Here is a 15,112-nt window from a genome sequence, read left to right as displayed (position 1 = left end):
TGACACAGCATCTCTTCAGTTGTATACGGTGAGGAATAAGCTCACATCTCTTGCTACGATCTCCCTGCAGAACAGCACAGTTAAAATAGCGAAGAGCTCAGCTGACAATGCAGCAGCATAGCTCGTCCTGTCCTGTTACAGCGGGAAGAGATTTTCTGTACAGCTGCAACTCAAGTTCCCTCATGCTCAGCAGAAGTCCTCACCACTCAGTTAGTGGTGCTCCTTTCTTCTGATCTGATAAACACTGTATTTTTGCCTGCATGCTGGCCTTTATTCAGATGTTTTAGTCTCCCAGTTTCACTTACAGCCAATGATTAGAGCAGTCAGAGTATGCAGAGTTTTACTTTAGATTTCCTGTGGGTGAGAGTGGGCTTTTGGCTCCGGTATATTGGTCTCTTTTTTTCTTGGGATCACGTTTCTATTCTTCTATGAATTCCTATGAACTAATTCAGTCCTTTATTATGATTTTTTAATAGGACCATACATAAAGTGGCTTAGTCAAAATAACATTTATCATGTGTGATAAACAGAATTTTTACAGACTGAAACAACAAGATTGAAAGTAAATTAAATTAATTTCCTGATATCGAGTCTGGTTTGCCCATGATGGTAAATGCTGAGTGATCTCTCTGTCCTTATCTAAACCCATGAGTTTTCTGTTATATTTTCTCCCCTGTCTGCCCTACTGAGGAGTTATGGAGCAAATGCTGGCACCTGGTATCCAGCCAGGGTCAACCCAGCACATCTTCAAAGTGTTTAAGGGCACCACGAATGTAAAACAATCCTTTGAGCTCCAGATTGCTGAGGAATCCACAGGCTGTAGCTTCTTAACAATTTTTCAATGAAATGCTTTAAATTTGTTTAATTGTAGATTTTATATACCAATTAAAAATACTGAGCTTTGATTACTTTTAACTTCAAAATAAGTGGCATCCAATTTCTTTCCATTGAACTTGGGATGAAGCTCTGTAATAATGTCAACGGCATTTCTAAAAATTGTATAATGAACACTTTAATCACCATTTAAGAGGTGAAAGGAAATTGCCATAACTTCCATCAGGAAGAAATTCTTCACACTGAAGGTGGTGAGACACTGGCCCAGGTTGCCCAGGGAAGTTGTGGCTGCCCCATCCCTGGAGGTGTTCCCCACAAGTGGGGTTCCCCAGGGCTCAGTGCTGGGTCCAGCCCTGTTCAATGTCTTTATCAATGACCTGGATGAAGGCATTGAGGGCACCCTTAGCAAGTTTGCAGACGACACTAAGCTGGGTGGAAGTGTCGATCTGCTGGAGGGTCGGGAGGCTCTGCAAAGGGATCTGAACAGGCTGCACTTGGGGCACAACAACCCTGTCCAGTGCTACAGACTAGGAGAAGTCTGGCTGGAGAGCTGCTTGGAGGAGAGGGACTTGGGGGTGTTGTTTGACAGCTGGCTGAAAATGAGCCAGCAGTGGCCCAGGTGGCCAAGAAGGCCAATGGCACCTTGGCTTGTATCAGAAACGGAGTGACCAGCAGGTCCAGGGAGGTTCTTCTCCCTCTGTACTCGGCACTAGTGAGACCGCTCCTCGAATCCTGTGTTCAGTTCTGGGCCCCTCAGCACAAGAAGGATGTTGAGGCTCTGGAACGAGTCCAGAGAAGAGCAACGAAGCTGGTGAAGGGGCTGGAGAACAGGCCTTATGAGGAGCGGCTGAGAGAGCTGGGGTTGTTTAGCCTGGAGAAGAGGAGGCTGAGGGGAGACCTCATTGCTCTCTACAGCTACCTGAAAGGAGGTTGTGGAGAGGAGGGTGCTGGCCTCTTCTCCCAAGTGACGGGGGACAGGACAAGAGGGAATGGCCTCAAGCTCCGCCAGGGGAGGTTTAGGCTGACATTAGGAAAGAATTTTCCCAGAAAGGGTCATTGGGCACTGGAACAGGCTGCCCAGGGAGGTGGTTGAGTCACCTTCCCTGGAGGTGTTTAAGGCATGGGTGGACGAGGTGCTAAGGGGCATGGTTTAGTGTTTGATAGGAATGGTTGGACTCAATGATCCGGTGGGTCTCTTCCAACCTGGTGATTCTATGATTCTAACTTTGTATTTTAGTTTGGACTGTGAAGTCTTTATAAAACCAGAAATACCTCCTTGAACAGCTGTGGAAGGGGATATATTGTGTTGTTCAGAGACGTGAAACATAGAAGTGGTTTATGTGTTACGACTACATCCTTTTTAAACTGGTAGATGGCAGTAGAGCACCTGCTTTAGCACCGTCTGTAAATTTACTGAGAAGAGTTTGTTACTTTTTGAACAAAAATAAAAATCTTTTAAACTGTCCTATAGTGTTGATAAAGGAGCAGTTATATGACTAGCAAATGTTCTCTGCTTTGTATTCTTAGAACAGTAATCATATTTAGTTCAGAAATGATTGATCCTAGATTTTTTTTTTCAATTCAGTGATACAGAATTTCACAATGTATTTTTGACTTTATTACTTTCCTCTTTTTCAAATCGTAATACTCTTACTTAAAACTTGATTTTGTTTTATGACTCACAGAATCATAGTATAGTTTGGGTTGGAAGGGACCTTAAGGATCATCTAATTCCAACCCCTCTGCCATGGGCAGGGACATGTCCCACTGGATCAGGCTGCCCAAGGCCCCATCCAACCTGGCCTTGTATGACTTATGATAAATAAAAAGCGTATATAATAAACCCAAGCTTAGATCTTATATATGGGGAGGGACTTTTCACAAAGGCTTGTAGAGATAGGAAGAGGGGGCATGGATATAAACTGGAGAGAGACAGATTTAGACCAGACATAAGAAGGAATTTCTTCACAATGAGAGTGGTGAGGCACTGGCATAAGTTGCCCAGGGAAGTTGGAGATGGATAATCTTTAAGGTCCCTTCCAACCCAAACTATTTTATGATCTATTGTATTTGTGAGTAGCTGTGACTTAAAAAAGACAAGACTTTTTCTTCATGTTGTGCATAAGTAAAGAACAGAAATAGGTTTTGTGTTCCTAGGTATCTGTTTTTAATTTAATTCCAGGGACAGAAATGTCAAAATCTTGACATTTATTTGTTTTTATTTTTGCGTGTATTTTTTTTTAATTTTCAAGTCAAATATTACTTTCTAGTAGTTCCGTATGAAGCCATGTGGGAACATTCCTTGTCTTTATTGCTTTCCACTCTGTTCATTATCTCTCTCAGTTTCTCTAAACATGTGGGTGTTTTACCATAATGTGTTGGTCAATACTGTAGCGACTTATATCCACAGAAACCCATAAAATGTGCAAAAGCTGAGATGCACAATTAATTTAACAGCTAGGTAAATATATTGACTTCTAAGTTTTGCTGTTCTACCTTTATTAATGTATGCAATTTATATTTTTCTGTGCTGACAACACAAAAACCCCCATTCAGTTTATAAATTTCCCACTAAGAATGGAGAAGATATTCAGTAGCAGCTCCTCTATGCTTTGCGAAGTTATTAGATGCACCTTTCCCAAGTATATCACTCTACTGAATTTTTTTGTTTAAATCCTTTTATGATTAGTTGACCTTACTTAAGCCAGGCAGCTTCTAGAAAGACTCATGGTTCTGAATAATCTTCTCATCCCTCTCTAAACATTATTGCTGATTGCTTTTGTGTTTTGATTACCTTTCTTTCCATCCATCTTACATTTTCTGTGTTGCTGCTGTTTTTCTGCTTTGTGGTAGATTTTTTTTCCCCTCTTCAAATTATTTGAAATCATAGAATCATACCCATTGCCCCTCGTCGTATCACTCCAAGCCTTTGTTAGCAGTCCCTCCCCAGCTTTCTTGGAGACCCTTCAGGTACTGGAGGCCCCATTCAGGTACTGTTGACCTGATGGTAACATATATATAGTGCAGTCAGAGAAGCAAGATTTCCATCAACATTTGATAAAGATGCTACAGTATTCCAGAACACTGAGATTTAAAGCTAGATTTCTTTTTTATTCATTACATTTAATTTTAATGCTTGGCATTTTATAATCACATCCCAATATTTTTAGGCTACAAAATTGGAACAGATATAGGTGTACTGAAGAAAAAGATTGGAAATATTGGATAGACAGTGTATTTCCTATTTAAATTACATTGAGAAATTCTATAATCAGAAAATTAGAAATAGCTAACCTTAAACACTCGAGCTAAAAAATGCTTGAATTACTTGATCTTGCACTCCCTGCTTCTCAAATTTATCTCAGCTGTGTGAAGCTAAGTGTTTATACCTATGAAGACATTTGAAAATAGAATACAATACATAATATTTTCAATCCCTCATATTCACAAAGCAATCACAGAAACTTTTTGCGGCTTTATAGTATAAATATGCAAGTTTATGTGAGGTACTTCAGACTGAATTACCAGTTCAAGTATATTTGATATAAATGTTTTATTTCTTTGCAAATGATGGCAGGCAGCTATCCAAAACCAAATTAGAAGAGCCAGAACTATAGCCAAACGAGTGATATCTGCAAGGCACAAATGTGTGTTTACTGTCTGTGCTGCTTGTCAGAACATTTGCAGAATAACAGGGGTGTTAAAGATACCATGATCAAAACATTCAGCAGAGAAAATAATTTTTTTTGCTAATTTAAACAAGGATCTTTTCTTCTATACACAATAGCTGGAGCACAAAAAGAATTATTAACATTTAAAATTAAGTTATGAGAATGAGAAGGCGAAATGGTATTATGCATAATGGAAGCCATACTGAGCTGTTGCTTGTATTTTCTCATCTTAACACGATTGACTGTATATCCCTGCTGGGTTGTCCATCCCTGCTCCCTTCTTGTGTGGACTACCTTTTACCTTTGAGATCACCAGCTCCCTTTTCATCTATGTTGATCTTCTGCCATGCTTGATCTTTGATTTGCTTTTCATGCTTGCTTCCTGCACATCAGAAAGGACTGTTCTTGTGTTTGAGGAATTTGTTCTTGAAGATTAACCAACTTTCCTGGCCGCCTTTGCCCTCGAAGGCAGTTGCCTGTTGAATCCTGCCAAGAAGATCCTAACTAAGCTAAAATCTGCCCTGCTGAGGTCCAGCGTTGTGATTCTACTGTTTGCCTTCCTCTCTCAGGATTTTAAACTCCACAATCTCATGCTTGGTATAGCCAAGGCTGCCCTCAACCTTTACATCTTCTACCAGTTCTTCATTGTTTATTAGCAATAGCTTCAGTAGAACAACCTCCCTGTTTGGCTACTTGATTGCTTGCATAAAGAAATTTTCTTCAACGAACCATGTCATGTTGCCCTCATGGCACATACTGGGTTGATTGAAGTCTACCATGAAGGCGAAAGCCTGTGATGGTTGGACTTCTTAAAGCTTTAGGCATGGTAAATGGAGTTAAATCCAGTTGGGGGCTTGTCACAAGTGATGTCTTCAGGGCTCAGTGCTGGGTCCAATTCTGTTCAGTATCTTTATTAATGATCTGGATGAAGTGATTGAGTGTATCCGTAGTAATTCGATGGGTGACACTAAGCTGAGAGGAAGCGTTGATCTGCTGTGGGTAAGGAGGCTTTAGAAGAGGTCTGAACAGGTTGGGTTGAAGGGCTGAGACCAACAGGATGAAGTTCAACAAGGCCAAGTGCCGAGTCCTGCACTTGGGACACAACAACCCTGTGCAGTGCTACAGGCTTGGAGAAGAGTGGCTGGCTAGCTTTCTCTTTTCTTCAGCCAAATAAAATGGTAAATAAAAGAAAATAAAACATCACATCATTGCACATCTGTCAAGAATAGAAAATAAGTCACAACCGAGCAGAAACATCTTGGCTTCCTGCCTCGTTCTGTCTAACAATTAGAGTTCAGAAGTCTCCGTGTTGTTTCTTTATAAATTTATATGTGTATTTGATCAGTTTGGAATTACCAGCATTGCCAAGAACAATAGACAGTTTGACCCAGTAAGCTGGAATCTCCCCTTCTTTCTGGAAATTTTGCAGTTATTCTTTTAATTGCTTGGTTGCTTTCAGCTAATAAACATGCATTTAAAAATTTGAGGTAGAATAAATATCTAGGTAAGTAAGAGATCTGTGGGAAATCAGAATGAATTAATTATAACTGTCTTGGAGTTTTGATGTGTGATAGGTGTTGTATGTATTTAGTGACATACTCTGATTTTTTGTTTCTCTTTTCTTAATTACAGATGGAGCCTGTTTAAAGGCAGAGCTCGAGTTTTGTCTGTAGCTTTTGTGGGAAAGAAGCTTTTTAATTAATTATACGCCTCATTAGTTTTTAAATTATAGTTGAAGAAACACAGTGAGCCTGATAAGATAAATAAGGGTTTATTTATTTGTTTGGTTTGGGCTTAATATGAATGGGGCCTAAATATGTTCTATGTTTAGATATAAATATTGTTTGTGTTGTGAATAGATCCTGACTAGTAACTGAGTATGCAGGAAATGATATACCATAGTTTAATTGGAGAGTATTTGCTATCACATTTTTGTACTAAAAGACGTTTATCCTTCTTTGCATTTCAAGACTTGCATTTGTATTCTTATCACTCAGGTCATTTCACAGCTTCGGATCCTGAGCAGGTCAGTAACTGCTGGCTGCAAATTTGACAGAGAAATATGGTCTACTGAGCTTTCTCCTGTTCTCAACCTTTGGAAGAAACTTAATCAGGTAGGAAAGCAGATAATTTGAAAAGACATTTTTTTTCCCCCGGTTCCTACATTAAAAGTAAGGTCTAAGGAATTATTTGAATATTGAAAGATAAGAAGTGAAAAAGTGAATGAAATGCATTTGAGGTGGGAAGTGCAATGTTACATCTATGTAATTAACTAGAAAGTCTGTGTGTGAGGTAACAGGCTATCACTTTTTGCTGGACATGGAGCACGCTCACAACACAAGATTAACATCCTGTATGTGTTTCCAAGAAGAACACTGATATGTTTTGGAGTTGAATTTAGTCTCTTCATTTCTCTAATATTTTTGGCAATGTTTAATGATTTTAAATATTAAATATTTTCCTGTATAATATTGAAATGATATCAAAATATAGGAATTGCTTTAAATTGAAGTTCATTAAAATCCTTCCTACAATGTTTGCAATATCTAATATTCCATATTAGATTATTTCTGTTGAATTATTGTTGTGGGTGACCATTCAGCTGTGATATAGAATTGTAGAATCATAGAATAGTTTGGGTTGAAAGGGATCTTAAATGTCCCTTTGTCCTTGTATGGGAGGTGCTCCAGCCCTCTGATCATCTTTGTAGCCCTCCTCTGGGCCCAGTCCAACAGCTCCAGAGGAGCAAATTCTGTTTGAAATGCTGATATTGTGCATACTTGGGAAGGATCCCACTCACATTGTGCTAAGAGCCTACCTATTTAGCCATTACTTTTCTCCTCTGTGGTAAGTCTTGTAGAAAACAACACTGGAATTAGAAAAACATTTTCCTTACTCAAATAACTGCATACAAAGAAGTGATAAGGGGTGCACATTAGAATTTGGAATTGGATTTTGAAAATCTCTCATTAAATTCTCCTTAAATCCATGGTAAGTGTATGATACATCATCTTTTGTTACTAAATAATTTCATATTGAGATCCGTGGCCTCTGAACATGAACTGCTGTTAACCAGGTCTGTGATCCTGTAAGAAAAAATCAGTGTATATCAATGCGACACCTTCCATTATATCTTACTGGCCAGAGTTAAATGTACCTTTAGGCCTGCAAACCTGTCTTGCAAGGGCTCAGATGGAACTGATATATGTCGGTATACGTATACAATCAGAATACCCCGTGGCAAGGGCGTAGAATCATAGAACAGCTAGGATTGGAAGGGACCTTAAAGATCATCTCGTTCCAACCCCCCTGCCATGAACAGGGACATCTCACTAGATCAGGCTGCCCAAGGCCCCATCCAACCTGGCCTTGAACACCTCCAGGGATGGGGCAGCCACAACTTTCCTGGACAACCTGTGCCAGTGTCTCACCGCTCTCATGGTGAAGAAATTCTCTAATCTCTATTAGCTTCATTTGAAAACATACATTTTAATTCTTGCCCTTTATAATGACTATTCCTAAAACTGCTTCCGCGGTGTCATTCAGCGTGATTTAGTAACAACTTAAGACTAATCAATTAAATTAAAGTCTCGTGAACCTGTCATTAAGTTAAAAAAAACCATACAGATACTCAGATGCACGGTATAAGCTTGCATGAAAGACTTGACACCATTCCCTCTCGTCCTATTGCTTGTCACCTGGTTGAAAAGACCAACTCCTACCTCTCTGCAACCTCCTTTCAGGTGGCTGTAGGGAGCAATAAGGACTCCCTTAAGCCTCCTCTTCTCCAGGCTAAACTTCCAGGGGAAATTTAGATTGTACATTAGGAAAAATTTCTTCATAGAAAGGGTTATCAAGTACTGGAACAGGCTTCCCAGGGAAGTGGTTGAGTTACCATCCCTGGAGGTGTTTAAAAAGCATGTAGATGAAGTGCTTGAAGACACGATTTAGTGGTAGACAGGTGTGGTTGGAGCTAATGATCTCAGAGGTCTTTTCTGACCTAATCATTCTATGGCCTCAGGCTCCACCAGGGGAGGTTTAGGCTGGACATTAGGAAAAAATTCTTCACAGAAAGGGTCATTGGGCACTGGAACAGGCTGCCCAGGGAGGTGGTTGAGTCACCTTCCCTGGAGGTGTTTAAGGCACGGGTGGACGAGGTGCTAAGGGGCATGGTTTAGTGTTTGATAGGAATGGTTGGACTCGATGATTCGGTGGGTCTCTTCCAACCTGGTTATTCTATGATTCTATGATTCTATGACTTTGCTGAATATGTGATCATAAATGCTGATAATGTATTCTGCCTTAAAAAGCGTGATGTGCTCTGCCTTTTGTTGTTTGTAGATTTAAAGCTAACTATTAATAATTATTTTCATAAAATTGTAAAATTATGCAAGTCAATTTTAAGAGTAGTTTTGAAAATTAATAGGTTGTTGCTCTTCTAACATTAGGAACCTCAGTTTTAACAAAACAACAGTGTCTTTTTGCACTAAGGGAAATCAGTAAAACAGAACTGTCGGATCATTCTTTCTTGTATTTTCAACAATGAAAAATTTGTTTAATATACAGTGAGAAGCTGATGTCTAAAAGAATAGGTGGAGAGAGTTGAGGAAGGAGGCAGAATAGGTACATCAAAAGGCCAGTGAAGGTTTCTAAAACCCACAGCCACCACCAAAATTGAATTTTTAATCAAATGCAGAACTAGAGAAAGTATATGAGTTTATTTTCATTGTATTGGTTATATTTCTGAGGGGTGGGTTTTCAGATCATATTGGAGTTTCAAAAAGCTTGAGTTTTGTAAGGTAATGAAGAAAAGCTCTGAAGTATCATAGGTGAGAGTATGTGAAGTCTTATATTGTACTGAGATAGTAACAAGTACAGAGGTGAAAGAGGGAAAATGATCCAAGTCTCAAAATACACCTAATTAAGTATCAGTAGAATAACGTGGTATTTAATGTTAAAGATTAGAAACTGTGTTCAGTTTCTCACGATTAGGAAAAGCACTCAGTACTTCAGCAGTTCGTCATCTTAATTCCCAAGCAGGTCATAAGGATATTTTTAAAGCTGATGTGAGTTATATATATAATGGATTTTAAGGGAATGTAATAGAATGTTAAATGTATAAGCTGATATTGGTGTTCCTGTTTAATTTTCCTATAAAAATGACAGATGGGCTGTTTTAACAAGTTCTCAGGTGAAAGCATAGAAAGAATGATGAAATGAATATGCAGTTCTTAGGAGCCTGTTATGTAAAGGGCAGCGTTGAAGAAATTACAGGTGTCTCTTTCAGTTAGTTTTTTGAGTGTTAATACTATATATATGAAAGACTGAGAAAAGCTTACAAATTGCAATGTCTTTGTTCTTCTTTTTTGTGCAATTAAATACTAAAATAAGAAATCATCATCTAGCTTGTGCTGGTTTTACGTTACGTTTCATATACACTCAGCAAACTACAGCCTCAGAAAAACTGAGGTGAAGCTAGTGCTGTGATTGCAGGATGCATACAAAGACAAAATACAAAGCACAAAGTTTCTAAATACTGTGTTTCTTACACTTTGAACAGTGAGTAACTTTGCTCTATTACCTTTTAATGATGTGGGAGTCAAGAACTTAGCTTTTATTTCTCTGTCAGCCATAAAACGAAGTATCGTATTTTTCTTTTACTTTGCTTGTTTCTTAGACTAGAAATAAGGAGGAATTTCTTCACCATGAGGGTGGTGGTGAGGCCCTGGCACAGGTTGCCCAGGGAAGTTATGGCTGCCCCATCCCTGGAGGTGTTGAAGGCCAGGTTGGATGGGGCCTTGGGCAGCCTGGTCTGGTGGGAGGTGTCCCTGCCCATGGCAGAGGAGCTGGAACTGGATGATCTTTAAGGTCTTTCCAACCCAAACCATTCTATGATTCCATGAGTCTATATTTTTGCTTGCTAACTGGGTGCAATATGAACTTGAAATGAAAAACAGGTGAACCTTCTGGCAAGCTTACATTGCTAGGAATGGAGACAGACAGCCTGTATGTTCTGGAACGCAAGATGCCATTTGGCAATTCAAACCTGTATTTAATCTGAAAAAAAAGCCAAAATGACTTGTTATTTCAGGAAGAGATACTTCAGAGAAAGTAAGATCTGATTTTATCTTTAATAAATTACTGGAAATTGATATAGCAAAGGAATTCTTTCCCCAAAGGGTGGAGTTTTCTTTTTGCATTTTTCCCTTGCAGAATTTTTCAATAAAGGTTTAAATTCCGCAACCGGAATTCAGTGCAGAATCTTGTCATGTGTCAGCCTGGCAGTTTCAGAACGCGTGCTAAAATGTATTTGTGTAATAAGCTGCATGTGAGTTAAGATTTGCAAAATGATACCATCTCTTGAAAATACTGAATAAATTTGAATTTGTAGTGGCTGTAATGGAATGAAAGTAAGTAATGAAAGTATCAGTGTGAGAGCGGCAGTCTTAGAGTCTGAGTCATTCAGGATTTACACATAATATTATATTTATTTATTATTTATTTGCATTTAATTTGTTTCCACATTGAACTAGTCTTATCAAAGCAAGAGCTGTATCTTGTTTAGGGCTGGGGTTGTTCAGCCTGGGCAAGAGACCTTGGAGCAGCTTCCAGTGCTGGAACGGGGCTCCAGGAAACCTGGGGAGGGGCTCTGAATCGGGGAGGGCAGGGAAAGGTCAAGGAGGAGCAGTTTTGAGCTGCAAGAGGGGAGGTTGAGATTTTAGGGAGAAATGTTTTGCTGTGAGGGTGGGGAGGCCCTGGCCCAGGTTGCCCAGAGCAGTGGTGGCTGCCCCATCCCTGGAGGTGTTCAAGGCCAGGTTGGGTGGGGCTTGGAGCCTCTGATCCAGTGGGAGGCGCTGGGACTGAATGGGCTTTGAGAGATCCCTCCAAACCCAACCCATTCCATTTGTCAAGCTCCGCCAGGGGAGGTTCAGGCTGGACAGTAGGGAAAAATTTTTCATGGAAAGGGTCATTGGGCACTGGAACAGGCTGCCCAGGGAGGGGGTTGAGTCACCTTCCCTGGAGGGGTTTAAGGGACGGGTGGTTGAGGTGCTGAGGGGCATGGTTTAGTGATTGATGGGAGTGGTTGGACTCGATGATCCAGTGGATCTTTTCCAACCTCGTGATTCTATGATTCTATGACTGATTGTATTGTTATGCTAAGTACACTACTGCTTTTTATATTTACAAATTAACAGAAACACTAAAAGCAGTGATACTGCTAAATGAAGATTCTTCAGAATCATAGAATCACCAGGTTGGGAAAGACCTCTGAGATCTTAGAGTCCAGCCATCCCTATCTGCCACTAAACCATAGCCTTAAGTACCTCATCTACCCATATTTTACATACCTTCAGGGATGGAAACTCAACCACCTCCCTGGGCAGCCTCTGCCAGTGCCTGAGAATCACAGAATCACAGAATCACAGAATAACCAGGTTGGAAGAGACCCACCGGATCACCGAGTCCAACCGTTCCTACCAAACACTAAACCATATCCCTCAGCACCTCGTCCACCCGTGCCTTAAACACCTCCAGGGAAGGTGACTCAACCACCTCCCTGGGCAGCCTGTTCCAGTGCCCAATGACCCTTTCTGTAAAGAATTTTTTCCTAACGTCTAGCCTAAACCTCCCCTGTCGGAGCTTGAGGCCATTCCCTCTTGTCCTGTCCCCTGTCACTTGGGAGAAGAGGCCAGCACCCTCCTCTCTACAACGTCCTTTCAGGTAGTTGTAGAGAGCAATGAGGTCACCCCTCAGCCTCCTCTTCTCCAGGCTAAACAACCCCAGCTCTCTCAGCCGCTCCTCATAAGGCCTGTTCTCCAGCCCTTTCACCAGCTTTGTTGCTCTTCTCTGTACTCTCTCCAGAGCCTCAACATCCTTCTTGTGGTGAGGGGCCCAGAACTGAACACAGTATTCGAGGAGCGGTCTCACCAGTGCCGAGTACAGAGGGAGGATAACCTCCCTGGACCTGCTGGTCACGCCGTTTCTGATACAAGCCAAGATGCCATTGGCCTTCTTGGCCACCTGGGCACACTGCTGGCTCATATTCAGTCGGCTGTCAACCAACACCCCCAGGTCCCTCTCCTCCAGGCAGCTTTCTAGACAGACTTCTCCTAGTCTGTAGCACTGCATAGGGTTGTTGTGCCCCAAGTGCAGGACCCGGCATTTGGCCTTGTTAAACCTCATGCCATTGGACTCTGCCCAGCGGTCCAGCCTGTTCAGATCCCTTTGCAGAGCCTCCCGACCCTCCAGCAGATCGACACTTCCACCCAGCTTAGTGTCATCCGCAAACTTGCTAAGGGTGCATTCGATGCCTTCATCCAGGTCATTGATGAAGACATTGAACAGGGCTGGACCCAGCACTGAGCCCTGGGGAACCCCACTTGTCACTGGCCTCCAGCTGGATTTCACACCATTTACCACCACTCTCTGGGCCCGGCCATCCAACCAGTTTTCCACCCAGGAGAGTGTGCGCCTGTCCAGCCCAGAGGCTGACAGTTTCTCAAGCAGAATGCTGTGAGAAACTGTGTCAAAGGCTTTGCTGAAGTCCAGGAAGACCACATCCACAGCCTTTCCCTCATCCAGTAGCCGGGTCACTTTGTCATAGAAGGCGATCAGGTTAGTCTGGCAAGACCTGCCTTTAGTGAACCCATGTTGACTGGGCCTGATCACCCGGTTCTCTTGCATGTGCTTCATGATAGCACTCAAGATCACCTGTTCCATGACTTTCCCTGGCACTGAGGTCAGACTGACAGGCCTGTAGTTTCCTGGGTCCTCCCTGCGGCCCTTTTTGTAGATGGGCACAACATCAGCCAGCCTCCAGTCCAGTGGGACTTCCCCAGTCTTCCAGGACTGTTGGAAGATGATGGAAAGGGGTTTGGCCAGCACATCCGCCAGCTCCTTCAGTACCCTAGGGTGAATCCCGTCCGGCCCCATAGACTTGTGACTGTCCAGTCGGGCTAGCAAGGCTCTGACCACCTCCTCTTGGATCATGGGAGCCTCATTTTGCTCCTCTAGCTCCTGGGTTTGTACACAGGCGGAACGACCCTCCTTACGACTAAAGACTGAGGCAAAGAAGGCATTAAGTACCTCAGCCTTTTCCTCATCCCCTGTTACTGTTGTCCCTTCTGTGTCCAATAGGGACTGTATGGTCTCCCTAGTCCGCCTTTTATTATTTATATATTTGTAGAAAGATTTTTTGTTATCTTTCACTGACTTGGCCAATCCAATTTCTAGCTGAGCCTTAGCCCTTCTGATTTTTTCCCTACACAATCTCACTTCCCTCCTGTAGTCCACCCAAGAGGCCTGTCCCTTCTTCCAGAGGCCATAAACATTTCTTTTCTTCTTGATATCCCTCAAGATCTCTCTATTCAACCAAGCTGGCTTTCTCCCCTGCCGGCTTTTTTTCCGGACCACGGGGATGGCTTTCTCCTGAGCTGCTAGGACCACCCCTTTGAAGAGCTCCCAGCCCTCCTGGGCTCCCTTGCCCTTGAGTACTGTCTCCCATGAGACTTCACCAACCAGCCTGCTGAAGAGATCAAAGTCAGCCCTCTGGAAATTTAATGTTACCGTCTTGCTAACCACCCTCTTCACTTCACCTAGAACAGAAAATTTTATAATCTCATGGTCGCTTAGTCCTAGGCGTCCACCTACCGCCACATCCCCTACAAGGCCTTCTCTGTTCACCAACAGGAGGTCCAGGAGGGCACCTTCCCTGGTTGGTTCATTCACCAACTGTGCAAGGAAGTTATCTCCCACGCACTCCAGGAACCTCCTAGACTGCTTCCTTTCTGCTGTGTTGTACACCCAGCAGATATCAGGCAGATTGAAGTCTCCCACCAGAACGAGAGGCATCGATCTAGAGATTAACCCCAGCTGTTTATAGAAGAGCTCATCAGCTGCTTCTCCTTGGTTGGGTGGTCTGTAACAGACTCCCATCACAAAATCTACCTTCTGGTGGGCTCCTCTGATTTTGACCCACAGGCACTCAACCTCCTCATCTCCACAATCCATCTCAGTGATGTCCAAGTCCTCCCTTACAAAGAGGGCTACCCCACCTCCTCTCCTACCCTTCCTGTCCCGCCTGAAAAGCTTATACCCCACCATAGTCGTACTCCAGTTATATGAGTCGTCCCACCACGTTTCCGTGATGGCAACAACATCATAGGCCCCTTGCCCTACGACAGCTTCCAGCTCTTCCTTCTTAAAGAAGAACCCTTTCAGTGAAACATTTTTTCCTAATGTCAAATCTGAACTTCCCCTGGCGGAGCTTGAGGCCATTCCCTCTTGTCCTATAACCTGTCACTTGGAAGAAGAGACCAACACTCACCTCTCTACCACCTCCTTTCAGGTAGCTATAGGCATTGAGAAGGTCTCCCCTCAGCCTCCTCTTTTAAAGTAGACAGAGTTGTCTGAAAAGAGTGGTGCCTTTATTGAACGTCTCATGGGCAATACTGAAGGTGTCATTATAATTGTAATCCAATTTTAGAAAAAGGTGGGATATCTGCATTACTTCAAAGCTAACAAGGTGATATTCTTCCCAGGGAGGTGGTTGATTCACCATCCCTGGAGGTATTTAAAATATGGGTAGATGAGGCACTCAAGGACAT

The 15,112-nt window shown here is 42.3% G+C and overlaps 1 protein-coding gene across 2 annotated transcripts in view; it reads left to right on the top strand.

Annotated features, from left to right (window-relative positions):
- DYNC2H1 (dynein cytoplasmic 2 heavy chain 1) overlaps window positions 1–15,112 on the top strand; it is a 155,241-nt gene that overhangs the window by 114,628 nt on the left and 25,501 nt on the right. For both annotated transcript variants that reach the window (XM_069883447.1, XM_069883446.1), the window contains one exon: window positions 6,503–6,619. In XM_069883447.1, the coding sequence (XP_069739548.1) occupies window positions 6,503–6,619 (117 nt within the window). The remainder of the gene's footprint in view (window positions 1–6,502; window positions 6,620–15,112) is intronic.

This window comes from Phaenicophaeus curvirostris, chromosome 1 (assembly GCF_032191515.1).
Source record: "Phaenicophaeus curvirostris isolate KB17595 chromosome 1, BPBGC_Pcur_1.0, whole genome shotgun sequence".
NCBI classification, from domain to species: Eukaryota; Metazoa; Chordata; class Aves; order Cuculiformes; family Cuculidae; genus Phaenicophaeus; species Phaenicophaeus curvirostris.
Note: the sequence above shows the minus strand (reverse complement) of the source record. Positions and strands in the feature narration are given on the sequence as shown.